Below are 14584 nucleotides of genomic sequence, written 5' to 3'. Positions count from 1 at the left end.
GTGCACACGCTTGCAAACAGAAAAAAGCAGAGGAAGTCATACGCACACTGACAATCCTCTCCGAAGTGCCCCCTCTGGAGATGCTGGTCCCGTTGAGTCCCACCAGAGAGGGCAGAGTCTGAGACATCCAGTTGGTCACCATGGCCATGGTGCTGAGCACCGCCCCAATCTTTAGCATAGGGACGCTCATGTTCGCTTCCTGTGGGGCCCGATGAAAACGGCCCTACAGCCAGCCCTGCCCTGCCCTGCCCTGCCCTGGACCTCGGCTCCACTCAACCCCACTCTGCTCCAGACAGCCTGGGCAGAGAAGCAGCCAGTCAGCCCCTGCCTCAGTCCAAGAGGAAGCAGAGCTCCCAGAGCTGGTAGAGCACAGTTATCAGACTCGCACACCACTAGCTCAGTCAGAGGGACAGCCAGAGACCGGTTCGAGGAGAGCAGCGCACATCCAACAGCATCACGCTGGAATCTTCCCTCTGAGTGTGACTGCCTCAGCCTCACCCCCTCCCGCTCTCTCACTCTTTCCATCTCTCTCACTTCCTCACTCGCTCTCTCTCTCTCTCTCTCTCTCTCCTCAAGATGCAGAGCTGCGCATTGGCTGCCTCTGCGTCTCATCCCCTCCCAATCAGCCTCTGCTCTGTTCTTGCCAGCCCTGTTTTGCATGTGTCCGTTCTTCTCCATTCTTTCCCCTCTCTTTCTCTGACATTTGCCTTTTTTTTTTTATGACTCACGTATCGGTGTGTGAGTGCGTGCGCACACACACACACACACACACGCCTCTATAGGTGTGGAGATCAGAGGGGGCTTATTTCAGACGGCTGATCTGTGCTCTGTGTTGTGTGACATGTGAGTGCCCGGAGCATCCTAGACTGCAGACTGTCCTGCAGCCTCGTCACAGTGTCTGCACTGGATGGATGGAGGGGTTGAGGATACGGAGGAGAGGGTGGACGGATTAAAGGTTGGCCGGGGGCTCATGATGAAAGACATGGGCAGGTGGTTCGGGAAGGTATTAATGTGGGACAGAGCCAGGTGCTGCTGTTCACACTGAAATTCTACTTCATGACACACCCTACATCAGCCTGTTGAATGCACTTGAACAGTTTTTTAACCAACTCTACTTTGCCCGTGACTTCGCAATATCCCCATATTCAGTTGTCTTCTTGGAACTCCTCATGGAACATAATGCTGATGCTATAAAACTAGTTAATGAGTGCAGAATTGGAGATTGGCTTTATGTAAATGGTTTGGATTTGCTGGCTGCTATGGAATGCTCTCCTTAGAGAAGGAGATCACATGTTTTTTTCTCTTCCAGTTGTATAGCTTTACCCTTGTTGTTCTGCTATAATCCAAATGGATCTGGCGTTAAGCACAATCACATCCGTTAAGCCAGTGTCAGATAGTCTGCTGCCTATTTTTCTGTCACTTCCCTTCAGGGGACTCCGCCTGAAGCCAGACTTCAGACGTGTTCTGAAGTTTAGATCGGCACTTTAGATCTGCGCCACATGTTTTTGTCTCCGTAATCATAGCAGCCTGAATTTGCCACTCACCTCTACAGCGATGGGTCAGACAGAATGAGATATAAAAGGTTATTGGACTATAGGGGGGTGTCTGAAATTTCTCCTTGAAGCTTGAAGCTTAAAGCGTCCCCTCGCAACAATTCCCCACCAAGATACAGGGCCACAGGCGGTGTCATTTTATGCCCTAAACCGCCATGCATAATGATGATAGAACGGCCTGCGTAGACAAAACGTCCAGGCCATCGCCCTTTTCTTGCTGGCTTGCTGGTCTGCTGACTTATTCATTTTGTCAGCCATGGATGGGCTCCCCTCCCCTCCAGTCACGCTGGGTGAGTGATATGGGTTCCTCCATGTGGGGTATACTGTGAAGTGATATGGGAAGAGACAGCTTCTTGAGCCCCATCCAAAAAATGTCAGCCCTCCTCAGCTCACCTGCTGCCTCTCACATTCCTCTCGCCTGCATTTACTCCTCTATTTGTGCAGCAACACTGTCTCCATGTGGTTACCAGTGGAACTGCACCAACTGTCGTACACCCAGCCCAACACTGTAATTATAAGCAGTTGTAGCAAACTATATACATCTAATTTTACATGTGGTATATGTGCACACACAAACACACTGCATGGGTTTTTTATTGAATTATTCCAGGGACATGCCAGATCATTGCCAAGTTCATATATCATCTTTAATGACCTTGTGATTCAGTATTTATCTAAATAGCTGATCTATATTTTACAGCTAAACAAGTATAGCCTGTATAATAAATCAGTATGATGTGCATGTAAATATTTCAGTCCATTAGGGTTGCCAGGAACTTGAGCCAAGCAGCTGACATTGGGTGATATTACTTAATTTATATCTGTAAAATTATGTTGATATATCTAAATGTGGTGTTGATGTTTTAGGTTGTTTTTTTTTGGTCACAGACATCATGTGGGTGAGGACAGCTATTATCAGTAATGTGGCAAACTGCATCCTTCCTTGACTGCACTGGGATGCAGTTGCCGTCATATTCACATGGTGGCAGCAAAGGTTTAAACATGGGCTTCCTTTACGCTTGTATCGATTTAAATTCTAACTCCCATATCAGGTCTGTTACAAATTCAGGGATTTATCATCTTAAAAAGATAAAGTGTGGATAAAAGGACTTAGGCAGCTGTAGCTCCTTCAGGATGCTGCTGCTAGATATCCTATGAGGACAAAGCTGGACATATTTCACCAGTCCTCAGATCTCTATGTTGGCTGCCATGTAGAGAAGAATTTATTTAACAAAATATTGATAATTGTCTGTAAATAACTTATTGATTGAGGGGCTGAGTACATCTTTGATCTGCTTCCACACAGTGACAATCTCTAAACTCTGGAGTCATCAGAGTCCAGTCTGATAAGTGTTTCCCTGGGTGAAGCTTTGTTCGACATATTATGCTTCACATTATCAAATTAACTGTCACATGATCTCAGTGTGTCTCAACTCTGACTGTTTCTATAAACAAGCTAAATACTCTTAAGTTCCTCTGCTATTACCTTTGACTTTACTAATGAGTTTATGTGGGTTTTATTTTCATTTATTATTATATATATTTTATAATCTTTATTTTTCTATGTTCTTTTATCTATTTCTATGTAAAGCTCTATGAATTGCCTCTGTGTTAGACTTGTGTAAACTTTGAGGGCTGAGTGTAAAACAAAATCATTCAAGATGCTGCTTATTGATGCTCCATCTTCAATACTGTGACTAAATGACCAGCGATGTCATGTATGACTGTGGCCACTGGAGGAGGCCGAATATTTCACTGAAAGTAAAACAAGAAATTCATCATTATTGCACATTTATGAACTGCTACAAATCTTCCACCAGTGGCTCCTATTTGTACAGTTTAACTTCAAAATGTGTGTTTTCTAATTTATTATGAAATAGTGGGGCAACACATAAAATGCTGACAGTCAACACACCCACGCAATAGTCTACATTTGGGAAAACATTATTTTGGCATACTGCCTTTTGTAGCCTCTATTGTAAAACTTCTATCATCAACTACACGCCTTATCTACGATCCTTTCTTCTTTAAGTAATTGTTACCCTATAGATTATACAACTATAGGACCAGTCTAAATATCATTTTTTCTCTAAAGTGTCCTCACCCAAAACAAATATATATATTTCTCTTTCTCTAATAATCACAGATAAAATTGTGTAATCTTGAAAGAACAAGTTTTGAGTTCTTGTATACAAAATAGTTATTTTATGATTTTAAGCTTCCTTCCTTGTTATTATCATTAAATAGATTTTTGTATAAGATTCTGATATTATAATCATCAATACAACATTTGACATGAGTAGAATTTTAGGTTCTACAGCCTATTGCAACTGGCTGGAGTGTATTTGACCAAATAAGATATAAAATAAATGTCCTTTAATATTATTAAAGGGACTCCACATATAGCTTTAAATGTTTGACTTCAGATTAAACGTAATAAAACTCTGAAGGAGAATTTCTTCTTTCTGAGTAAAGATTATTAAACCCTCAAAATAAAATTGATAGTAGTAAACTCATTTGTTTCCATAGAGAACTGACATGATTTCATTCATTTTTGCCAACAGCAAAATACTGTACCTGCTGCATGTGCAATAACTGAAGCCACAGAGGTTCATCTTACATCATATATTCCCTCAAAGTGTTTTAACCTTTGTACCATTATTTTCTCTTTAAACACATCTTTCAATCATTACTAATAACTTTGCATTTGCTTTAGATGAAAAGCGTTGAGTGCTCCTTAACTATTTCAGAAATTACGATTCTTCTCACGCAGTGCGGGTCAGGTGGCATCTTTTGAAAAGTGATGGACCAAATAGAGGATGGGAATAATGAGTGTGATGAGGACAATCTGCCATTCCTCAAAGAATTCCAGGCCCTGCCAATCAGCTGTCTAATCACAGAGTCTGGTGGCAGAACAAGCTTTCATTAAATATTAGCAAGAGAGGAAGTCAGCCATTTAACCTGTATTAATTTAATCCTTTTTGATTAATTTTCAAAGCCCTTTCTTCATAATTTCCACTCTAATAATTGGCTAGCTTCATTTTCGCTGCTGCTCTGCTGTGTCATTATCACCAGTTCTCTGTCACCCTCTTTTGTTTTCTCCTTTTCCGAGAATTTTATTCAGCATTTAAGTAAGCTCGCTCTCCCCCTGTTCCCTGTTGTCTCTCTCAGAGCCTCGTTCAATCAGAATAAAAGCTCAGAACTCATGATCTTAGTTGGCTTGTTGCATGCTTGCACTTAGATCTGCACTACACATACTGTAGATACAACGCTCCACATAGACATGTCAAAATGGCCTTGTGCTTTATCCTAAACAGTAAAAAAACTATTCTGCTCCTCGCCTATGGGTGTGCTCTACAAAGGGCATTTTTAATCAGTTCCCATGGTGCAAATGGCCACCAACTGCAGAAATGGCAGCATTCAAGCACACCCATGGATGGCAGTAGAGCGCCACACAGCCCCGAGGCCATAGGGACAAGCTCTAAGTGAGATAACAATACAGGGGGAGCAGAGATGCACAAAGCACCGGAGCCACGTCCTCGCTGAGCACAAATACACAACCAGCTGCAAATTCACAGCTGAAACACAGGACCAGATTACACCTCAGCTAATTACACAGACTTCCTTCATAATGATGCAGAGCTGTTATGACTGAGGCAGCGAGGCCTCACACACGCACACACACACACACGCAGATCCCCTGCCTGAGCTCTGGAAGATGCCGGAGTCATCTGGCTCTAAGAATACTGGCTATTTTTCTGAGTCATAATTCATTAATTAGATGATGGACATGGAGGCCCACTGCCTTCTAAATATATCAAGATCAAAATCAGCTTAAACAAAGCGTGACCTCATTACCATAGCAACTATTTAAATGGCATAAATAGGCTGTACCCCAGGGTTCAGGCAGGCAGACACAGTGGTGTGCTTTCAACATGGAGTGTTTAATCTATTAACGGCTCCTGTGGGCCTTTGATTAAGGAAACTCATCTGGGCTTTTGCATTTTATAGTAGTGGCTGAGACCACAGAAGGACTATAGCTTACACACACACACACACACAAACACACACACACACACATCGACCCCTGCTTGCATAAAATACAGCGAATACATCCGAGTTGAATATGTTCAATAATTCATGCAGTGAGCATACACCGCAAGTGAAGTAGCACCTCAGTCCCGCTCTGACCAAAGAGACAATTGACAGTATATGAGTCGTGGCTTGACGTGATATAAAGTATATGGTTTGCATGACCACCTTATATGGGAGTCAATAACCTTGCATGGTCAACTTACATCAGCACTGTTGTACAAGATTACTTCCTGCTAAAGACAATAAAAGAACTTCTACTCTGCTTTTAGATTAATGAGTGTTGATGTTGCGCGCCTGTAAAGCTCACGTGTTAAATCTGTCCACTTCTGCGTTGGTGCATTTAAATATATATACGTACATTGATTTGTTTGTGTGCGTCAGGGCTTCTCCATGTTTGTGTCCACATGCATGAGCAACGCTTTCTCTCCACTGGGCTGTGAAATATCTACAATCCCCGCTAATGGTGGCTGCCACAGCGTTGTGCGAGTGAGCCGTTACATGCACGTAACACGCAGCACTGTGGTCACTACGGTACGAAGCGGAAGCATAGGACCAAAACCGCGTCCCTACCCGAGGCTCATTAAGTAATGCCACTTAACTGCAGTAATGGTGGAGAACAGGTGAGAATCTGTCTCTCCGGTGGGAATGCACGAGAAGGAAAATCAATACAGTAAGTGTCCGCTCGGCTGTATTGACCATCACACACCTACAACACCCTGTGGTGAGTCCATCCGTTGTACAGCACAGACTAGCCTGTAGAGCCCATCTGATCAAGGAAGACAAGGAAACACATTCATAACATAGCCTTGTATTCTTCAGTCTCTACCAGTACAGTGCAGGTATTGTTTTTATCTTGTACAGATATTCTTTATCTGCTTAAATTATGATTTTGATGTATATTAATCAATATTTCTACATACTGGCACTATTGCACAAAATGGAAATTTTCCAGTTTAATGTGTCTCCATATACCTCTTCAGTCAGAGAGGATAAATAGTAAAAGATATTTGCATTGCAATTTATTCCTCGACTCAGCAAACACGGGATCTGAGACATCCTGGTGCAGTGTCTTCTCAGAAGCCTTGTGAATAATGCTGGAACGTGAATTCACATTTCTCTTCATTGAGGTATTAATTGCCCCTGATTGCTCCCTTGATAACAATCTCAGCAGTCCATGAGAGCTTATACATTATTATTCGTAGGCTATTTTGTATGAATGAACCATATGTAGTTGAATATGAGATTGCTCAATCAGGGACAAGTAGGGCGTCCAATTATGCTTGAGGCCCCCGAAAAGAAAAAAGCCTTGATCAATGCAATAGACAAGAACTACATGCTGCAATCAGCTGCCATGCATTTTGCAGCACAGTATGGCTCCATCCACTCTTCTGCACCTTCTCCTGCCAACAGCACCAGCTGAATACAACTCAGCGCAGCACTTCCTGTGGTAAATGTGCCCAGCTGAATTGCCCGCACGGCCGACATGCACTCTCGCACACAGATGCACATTCACGCACACAATTGCTATGATCATTTCCTGGCTCCACGACCCGTTTCCCAGTGTCCCACAAATCCCACTCTCTCCTGGATCCAGCGGCAGAAAGCCAAAGCCACATCCTGACCTTTTCTCCCACCCAGCTAATCAAACATTCTCTCTGTTGTGCAGGGAAAGCTATTCCTGTAAATGGAGTAATTACTGACAGCAAATTGGGAGTCTTCAGCCCAGCAGAAGGTAGCTGGGGCTCAAAGAAAAGCCGGCTAATTGAGACTGCCCCCCATGGCCACTTGCCTCTTCAGAACGCCCTTCACTGAACTTGTGGTGCTGCCCTTGTCATCACCCAGAATAACAGGTTTTTTTATTTCTGTTCATCCAGATGATAACTTGTCTTACACTGGGTGCTAGAAAACCTAATTTCCTCAGCTCAGTTTTAGACAGTGCAGCTGATAAAGCACATCTGACAGGCTAACAGTTCTGAATCTCTATGAGGCCTCTATATAAAATGCAGAGGTGCTGCTGTGAGTATTTTCAAATTTGATTCTGCACTGCCGGGGTTGAGTGCCATTCCGTTGTCGTATTACTATACTGGCAAAGTGCTTTGTTTCATTAATGATGTATTCATTTATACCTGCACAAGAGCTGAGAGCTGATCTGAGATTTCATGCACCCAGTATTTTGTCAAATAGCTAAAGAGACAGGCAGCTTTGTTTTTTTTCAATCTGTCTCCATCTGAGTCATTCTTCACACATGTCACACAGAGCAAATGTATCCCTATGATTGGCTGATCACTGTGTTAGTTTACGCGAAATGGAAAATAAGCCAAGAATAACACAAGAGATAGACAAAAAAGGTTATAAAAGAGACTGTGATGTGTCGGAGAGGCAGAGCAAGAGAGGGTGTGAAAAAACCCCAAAAACGAGGGAGAGAAAAGGATGGTTGTTGCATTTGAAACTCCCCGAGGTGATGAATTTACATCTTGTCTGTTTTATGCCACGTCTGCAACAGCGAAACTAACAGGACCAGAGAGGAGTGGTGACATCCTGCCAATTATAGTCGGGTTGAATGGGAGTCTGCTGCAGCCAATTGTGGAGAAAAAAGAAAAAAAAGGTCGTAATTTTCTGTGCTCGACATGGTCAGGAGCAAACAATGACCAGAACCCATCAGCTATGTACCGAGTATTAATAATGAAGGGACAGAACCAGCCTGCAGTCGTGTGTCCGGCTTCTTTGTCAGAGCTCACGCTGAAGCCTTCATTTGTATCCTCTGTCTTCAGGTCATTAATGTTCAGAGAAGCTGTAACATTTAATTAGGGAGACATTATTAGTACAACACAGGCACAGCGTGCAGCGGAGAGAAATCCCCAAACAGCCCCCAACAGAAAATTACATTTACCGCCACATGGAGTTATGAGCAAAAAGGGTCGAGAGAAACTTGTAGATAAATAAATTAGCTCGTCACCGTGCACTTTTATGGAGTTTTTGCCTTGCTGGTGGAAAGAGTATAAAGGATTATTAGTATAAATACACAGTCTTGTGATAGCCTGCGTTCTTCCCCCAAGACCCTGCTCGGGATTCCAGCCATACATTCTGCAAAGTCTCCGCCGCATTGTCAGAACGAGGAGCCACTGATCCGTTTAGTGATTACATGAACAAACAGACGGGAAAATATCCACAAACTGGAGAAAATGAGTCCGCGGAGCAGGAATGAGAGGCCCGCACGTTGAATATTATGACGGGCTAATATTCTGTGGAGTTAGCCGAGTGTGAGATGAGAAGTTTTGTGAGTGGGAAGGTGTTGGTGGGAGGAAGGTGGAGAGGCCCTTATGGTAAAGAGTCGCAGGTGCTTCACCGCAGGGGCCTGCATTGGATCATCACACTGGATCTCTCAGCAACAGATGCAATGTAGAAAACAATGAAGTGGATTCATTGACATGTCCTGAGTAAGAATCTCAATTCTCAACATGTGAATTGCACATCACGCAGGATGTGCGATTTAATGTGTGTTATAACCAACAAGCCTTTGCCTTTGTCTGCAGGATTCCAGACGATGCAGGATGTTGTGCGGCGTGTTCTCCACTCTGAGCACGACGCAGATGGGTGCTTAATGATGATATTTGTGAGAGCAGCCTGGGAGATATGATATCAGAAAGGCCATCCCTTGCATTAATATTCCGTGCAGCACAAGGAGGGAATGCAAGATGATTTTCCCCCTTCAGGAGATGCTTCCTTTCCTTTTGCTAATCGTTAACTGAAATATTTTCATTTGCTGTCTTTAAGACATGGCAGTCGGCTGCTCCACTGCTCTCTCCTCCTGGGACATCTCATTGTTGACTGATTGCATCTGGTAAAATGGACACGGATGCATTCAAAATGAGACCCAACCTCTAAGGATGGAAGATTAAAATGACAGAAACAGCCTTTAATAATGAACACGGGAGACTTATTTATGTATATTTCTTCCACCCACAGATTAAATCACTAATTTGAATTTTAATGACACTCATCCACCCACCCACCTCCGCACAACAATTAAAGCAGAGGATTATGTATGAGGAGGACTCTACACTATAGTCTCTTGCAGTCCATAGTGATCGGACAATTTCTTCATTGATGTTCTCCATTTGGTGGCACTTTCCCGGATCAACAAATTTGTTTCATAGTGTAAATGCCCTCTGCAAAGTACCTAATAATATGCACGGGTACAGATCTGTTCCAGTGTGCGCCGAGCCTCACGTTAATAGTCTTGTTCAGGGCTGTTTGGATTAGATCAGCGCAGATTTAAGCGGGCCAGCTGCAGATATCGATCCAGAACATACCAAGTACAAAAATGTGCCTGACAAGTGAGAAGTGCTCTTCTCTGAAGATCGCGGCATGGGCTGGCCGCATGCTGCTTCTCTCACTGAGAGGAGTAAAAGATGAGAGCTGGGCCTGAGAGGGCCAGTAGCCCGAGGCACTGAGGCTTAAAGAGAGAGACCTCTCCTGAATACCTATTCATCATATCACCATTAGTGTGGCTGAAGCACTCAACTGCGCTGCTCAAAAATATAACGAGGATTACGGAATTAGATCCCGCAGCATAGTCTGACATGATAGGAGTATCACTCCTGCCTGAAATACAGCTGAGCCGAGACTTCAACCTCCAGCCTTACGAAGTAGATGCAGAAATATATACTGCTGCTACATGCACACAAACACAATGGTGGATAAACAAGTGCAGACTCTAATCATCATGAGAGCAGGTTTTTTATCAGAGCATGACGTCCCCCCTCCTCCCTCCTCCCGTAGAGATGCCACTCTACATCATTTTCCTCTCTCATCTTGTCTGTCAACACTTCATCCTTTCTTCCCACCGCTTCTCTCTCTCTCTCTCTCTCTCTCTCTCTCGCCTGAGCGAAAGTGTGCACGTGCCAGTGTTTTTTCTTGGTCGTGGCTGTATTGATTAAGCGATGTGGAGCTAATTAAAAACAATCTGCAAGGAGTGTGTGCCAGTGAGGGGGTATAAAATCACGGTGACGGAGCGATAGACCTAGAATTATGATTCTCCTTTTGGTCGGGATGGGAGAGATAATAACCCTGCAGGCACAGTCTAAAGGCACACGCACACTCTCTCTCTGTCTATTTCTCCCTCTATCCCCGCTCTCAATTTCCAATTTTCATTTCCAGCAACTCTACTGTCTTTTCCTCTCTCTCTCCCTTTCTCACTCACTCACTCACTCACTCGCCCAGCCATGCTGCCTGGCTCAGCTACTCCACTGGGCACCGATTCAAACTCAGTCCACATCCTCTCACTTTGTACTCTGACACTGCCCACCAACCCTGATCACCGCAGCGTCTTCGGCTCACATCTGTCGACAAGTGTGTGCGTGCATGTGTGTGATACTGAATGCATGTTGTCTAGTCACAGTGCAGGCTGGTGTTTATTTGTAATGGTTTCTCTTTGTAACGCAACACTTCTTAGCTGCACCTAATGCTACACAGCAGTTAAAACATGATTTATGTGCACATACCTTTTGGAAGAGTATAGCAAAGGGATTGGAGGTGCAAAATAAATCTTTCTCTAAAGGACTGAAGAAATCCATATTGTTTTTTTTACACACACTGCCTTTGTGGTTGCAGATTATTGAAACCAGCTGATTTTGAGAGAAGTTTTGTAAACTGAGAATTCAGGGCAAACTCAAGGCCACTGTTTCATAAGCCTTTTTCTGTGTAGCTACTCGATGAATAAATCAAAATGGGCAATGGATTAATGATTCTGCTGGATACACAGGACTCACTTTAAGAGAAGTTCCTTTCTGGTAATATGCTTGTCTAAATCAGAGATGTCCGATCTATGAAATATTAATGCATAAGTCGGCCTGTTACATCATTTCCCTCCAATTTTGTGTAATCCATCAAAGCCAGATCCAATTTATTTCATTAAATGTCATCAACGATACAGATATCATCCCATTTCCCTTTTTCTTTAATATGATATTCCGTTCCTAATTAGACGCCAGTCCCAAGCTGTGGCTCCTACTTCCAGAAGTGGTTTCACATCCAGTATCTGTCAGTCATGTGTCTGTGTGTGTTTTGTAGACTTGGAGAAATCCCAAGGGTTTAGAATTAGGCAGCGTAATGTAATGTAAGTTGGTGTTTACTTCCACTGGAGCATCTTGTTATCTCCCCTCCCTCAACGTGCTGTTTCTCTATCAAAGGACCTCTCTACCTTTGCTTACCGTGGGGCTGCAGAGAGCAGCTCTCCCCGCCTGCTTGATATGCAGCAGTGTCTGGTGGCTGCTGGGCTCCCACGCCTCCCTGACTGGAGCCTTTAAGCCTTGGCGCAGTCTGAGAGCCTCCCTCATCAATGGCCCTACTGAGCGGCTGTGACAGTGCCACGCGGAAAACACATCGATTAAATGGTTCGTCTTGCTACACCCGCTTCTGCCGCACGGCATAGCTCTCATCCCTCATTCCCCCCAAAATGAAAGCCCCGCGATTGAGTTAGCTTTCAGCATGGGAGGCAGTGCTGTCACACTCGCACAAGGCGCTGAGGAGAGGAGCCTTTGGAATAAAGGTAGCAAGGATCATGTGAAATGGAAGGAGAGGCAGACAAAGTAGGAGAGAAAAGACGATAAAAAGAGAACGAGAGTTGGTACAAGAGACAGAGGTATAATACATCCTCAGGAGCTCAACCAAGATTTACTTTGTCACTTTTTTATCACCTCTCATTCAATGTCAATTTCTGCTACAAACTCCAGGACTTGAACGTGAGCAACGTGTAAGAGCTGTCGGAGAGAAAACTAAGCTGAGCAAAAGCCTCAGATAAAGAATTTGACATGAAAAGATCAAATCCATATTTTTTAAAAAGCAGGATTTCCCACAGTGTGCGAGTGGTGTGTTGTCCAGCCATGTGAACGAGCAGACGGAGGGAGAATCAATGTTTGGTGTTTGAGAATGCATAACGCCCTCTCATACGGGACGTCTTTCGATAAAGGCGAAGGGATGTGAAGAGCGCCGTTCAAATAGCAGCTTGCCCAATCTGCTCAGTCTTATGAAAGCTTTTGTATCAGAGCGGGAAGACGAGCTCTAGGCGCAACAGCCATATTTATATTCCAATCTTCTACACAGAAACCCACATTGCCAGGCTCATAAAAGATTCATCGAGCAGGGGAAAGCAAGGTCGTACAGAAAACTGGTCAGGAGGTGCCTACTGCAATGCAAAAAAAAAAAGGGCAGATGGATGCAAAAGAAGAGAAATCACTGCGAGAGTCCCGCGGTGGCAGTTACTAAGGTAACGTGTGCCGTTGCCCCGTTGATGGTGGCACCGTGACCAGCATTGACCAGATGATCAAACATGTCCGCACTCGAATTGGCATTTGTCACTCATACTATACTATTCTATACGGCGGGTGTGTAACCGCCTCAACCGCGTTTCGGTGATATCGATTCCATGTGTTGCTTTTGCTCTTTGTCTGTTGTGGATCCCATCGCTGACATGTTTGTGAACCAGAGAGTAAAAGGGGAGAGAGGGAGACAAAGGCAATGTGTGTGTGTGTGTGTGTGTGAAAGACAGACTGCGTGTGCTTGTGTGTGTGCCTGTTCTGGGTGTTGTCAGAGAAATGTCACTCTTGCTTAGAGTCACAGACATAAACCTCTGGGAGTCCTGCACCCTCCAGCACAGTCACATAGAAGGAAAGAGAGAAAGTGGGGGAGAGAATGCGATATAGGGATGGTTTTCATCCCACCAGTCAAGCTGATCCTTCCGTACGCTGTTGACAGCAAGCGTACAAATACCTTCCTATAGGTTATATGAGTAAATATAATACTTTGAGAAATTATCTGCGCCTCACTCAGTCATTATGAAACTGTCTGGAAGAGAGGAAGGGTTCGTTACATGCTCAAAGGTGAACACGTTGTAATGTTGTCTTTGAACTTGCATGTATATAGAAATAACCAGTCCCGCAGTGTACAGCTGGCTGCTGGTTAGCTGCCAGGTTAACAGTGTGTGTATAAATGAGAAAGCTCTAACAACTGTATTTAGTGCTTAGTCCCATAAGACCTTCAAGACCTTTGATTACAAGCTGACCCCAGAGTCGGCCAGCTCAGTCCATGGGATTTGCTAATGGTCATTTTAGGACGGCAGGCCGCTGGGTTTTCAACAAGACAGAAAACGGCAACAGAGGTCATTTATAGTGCATACAACCCTGGAGCATCGTGGCCAGTCTGTGGTTCTGCATGAGTAAGTGGTCATTTAAAAATATGAACTAAATACCAAGGTTACCAGACTTAATGTGACTTAAAAAACCCCAGAGTGTCTCCTGTCCTGAAATCTATGAGGTCAAAATCACTAAAAGCTCAGATTTTTTCAAAAACAAATGTGTCATGACAGTTAATTAGGTTCAACTAAGATTTCAGAGCTTAAAAATAAATCACAACACATGCACAGGGTCGGGTTTTGTCTGTTAGTCAATGGTGGAGTGAGAAGCACTGTGATATTTAATCAATGCGAGAAACGGCATGTGTGAAAATCTGTGTGTTGCACAGAATTTGAATAATATGTTATATATATAGTCGGCGTAGGATGTTAGGACCAAAGTTTGGGGCTTTGTTTGATTCGGGTGAAAAGGTCATGTGTGTTTGCGTATGTACACGTTCGGAAAAGGGCATTTCAGCCAGAGAGGTAAGGCCACGCCATCACACCCTCTCTACCTCAGGGGGCCAATCTTGAAAAGGACACAGCGTTAGACTGAAAGTCAGGCCGCTGACCTCACACGTTTGCCTACCCGCCATTCCATCTGTTAACCAATTACCACGCAGGCTGATGCCTGCCTCTGTGCCTCATCCGCGTCACCGCAGCAGTAAAATCAGTCACCTGCTTCACCCCGGGCCGCGTCGCGAAAATGCTCACCGCCATCACCAGGCGCTAATATCACCCCTGTGTGATTCACGAGCAGACCACA

At 44.1% G+C, this 14584-nt stretch overlaps 1 protein-coding gene across 3 annotated transcripts in view; it reads right to left on the bottom strand.

Annotated features, from left to right (window-relative positions):
* The window catches only part of olfm2a (olfactomedin 2a), a 55617-nt gene that overhangs the window by 24306 nt on the left and 16727 nt on the right, over nucleotides 1-14584 (bottom strand). Inside the window, exon 1 of one of the 3 annotated variants that reach the window (XM_035180475.2) lies at nucleotides 47-521. The exons of the other annotated variants lie outside the window; for them this stretch is intronic. Coding sequence (XP_035036366.1) covers nucleotides 47-190 — 144 coding nt within the window. The 5' untranslated portion in view covers nucleotides 191-521. Of the gene's footprint in view, nucleotides 1-46; nucleotides 522-14584 lie in introns of those variants that run through there. 3 annotated transcript variants of the gene reach the window in all.

Source organism: Hippoglossus stenolepis, chromosome 16 (genome assembly GCF_022539355.2).
Source record: "Hippoglossus stenolepis isolate QCI-W04-F060 chromosome 16, HSTE1.2, whole genome shotgun sequence".
In the NCBI taxonomy this organism is placed as follows: domain Eukaryota; kingdom Metazoa; phylum Chordata; class Actinopteri; order Pleuronectiformes; family Pleuronectidae; genus Hippoglossus; species Hippoglossus stenolepis.
Note: the sequence above shows the minus strand (reverse complement) of the source record. Positions and strands in the feature narration are given on the sequence as shown.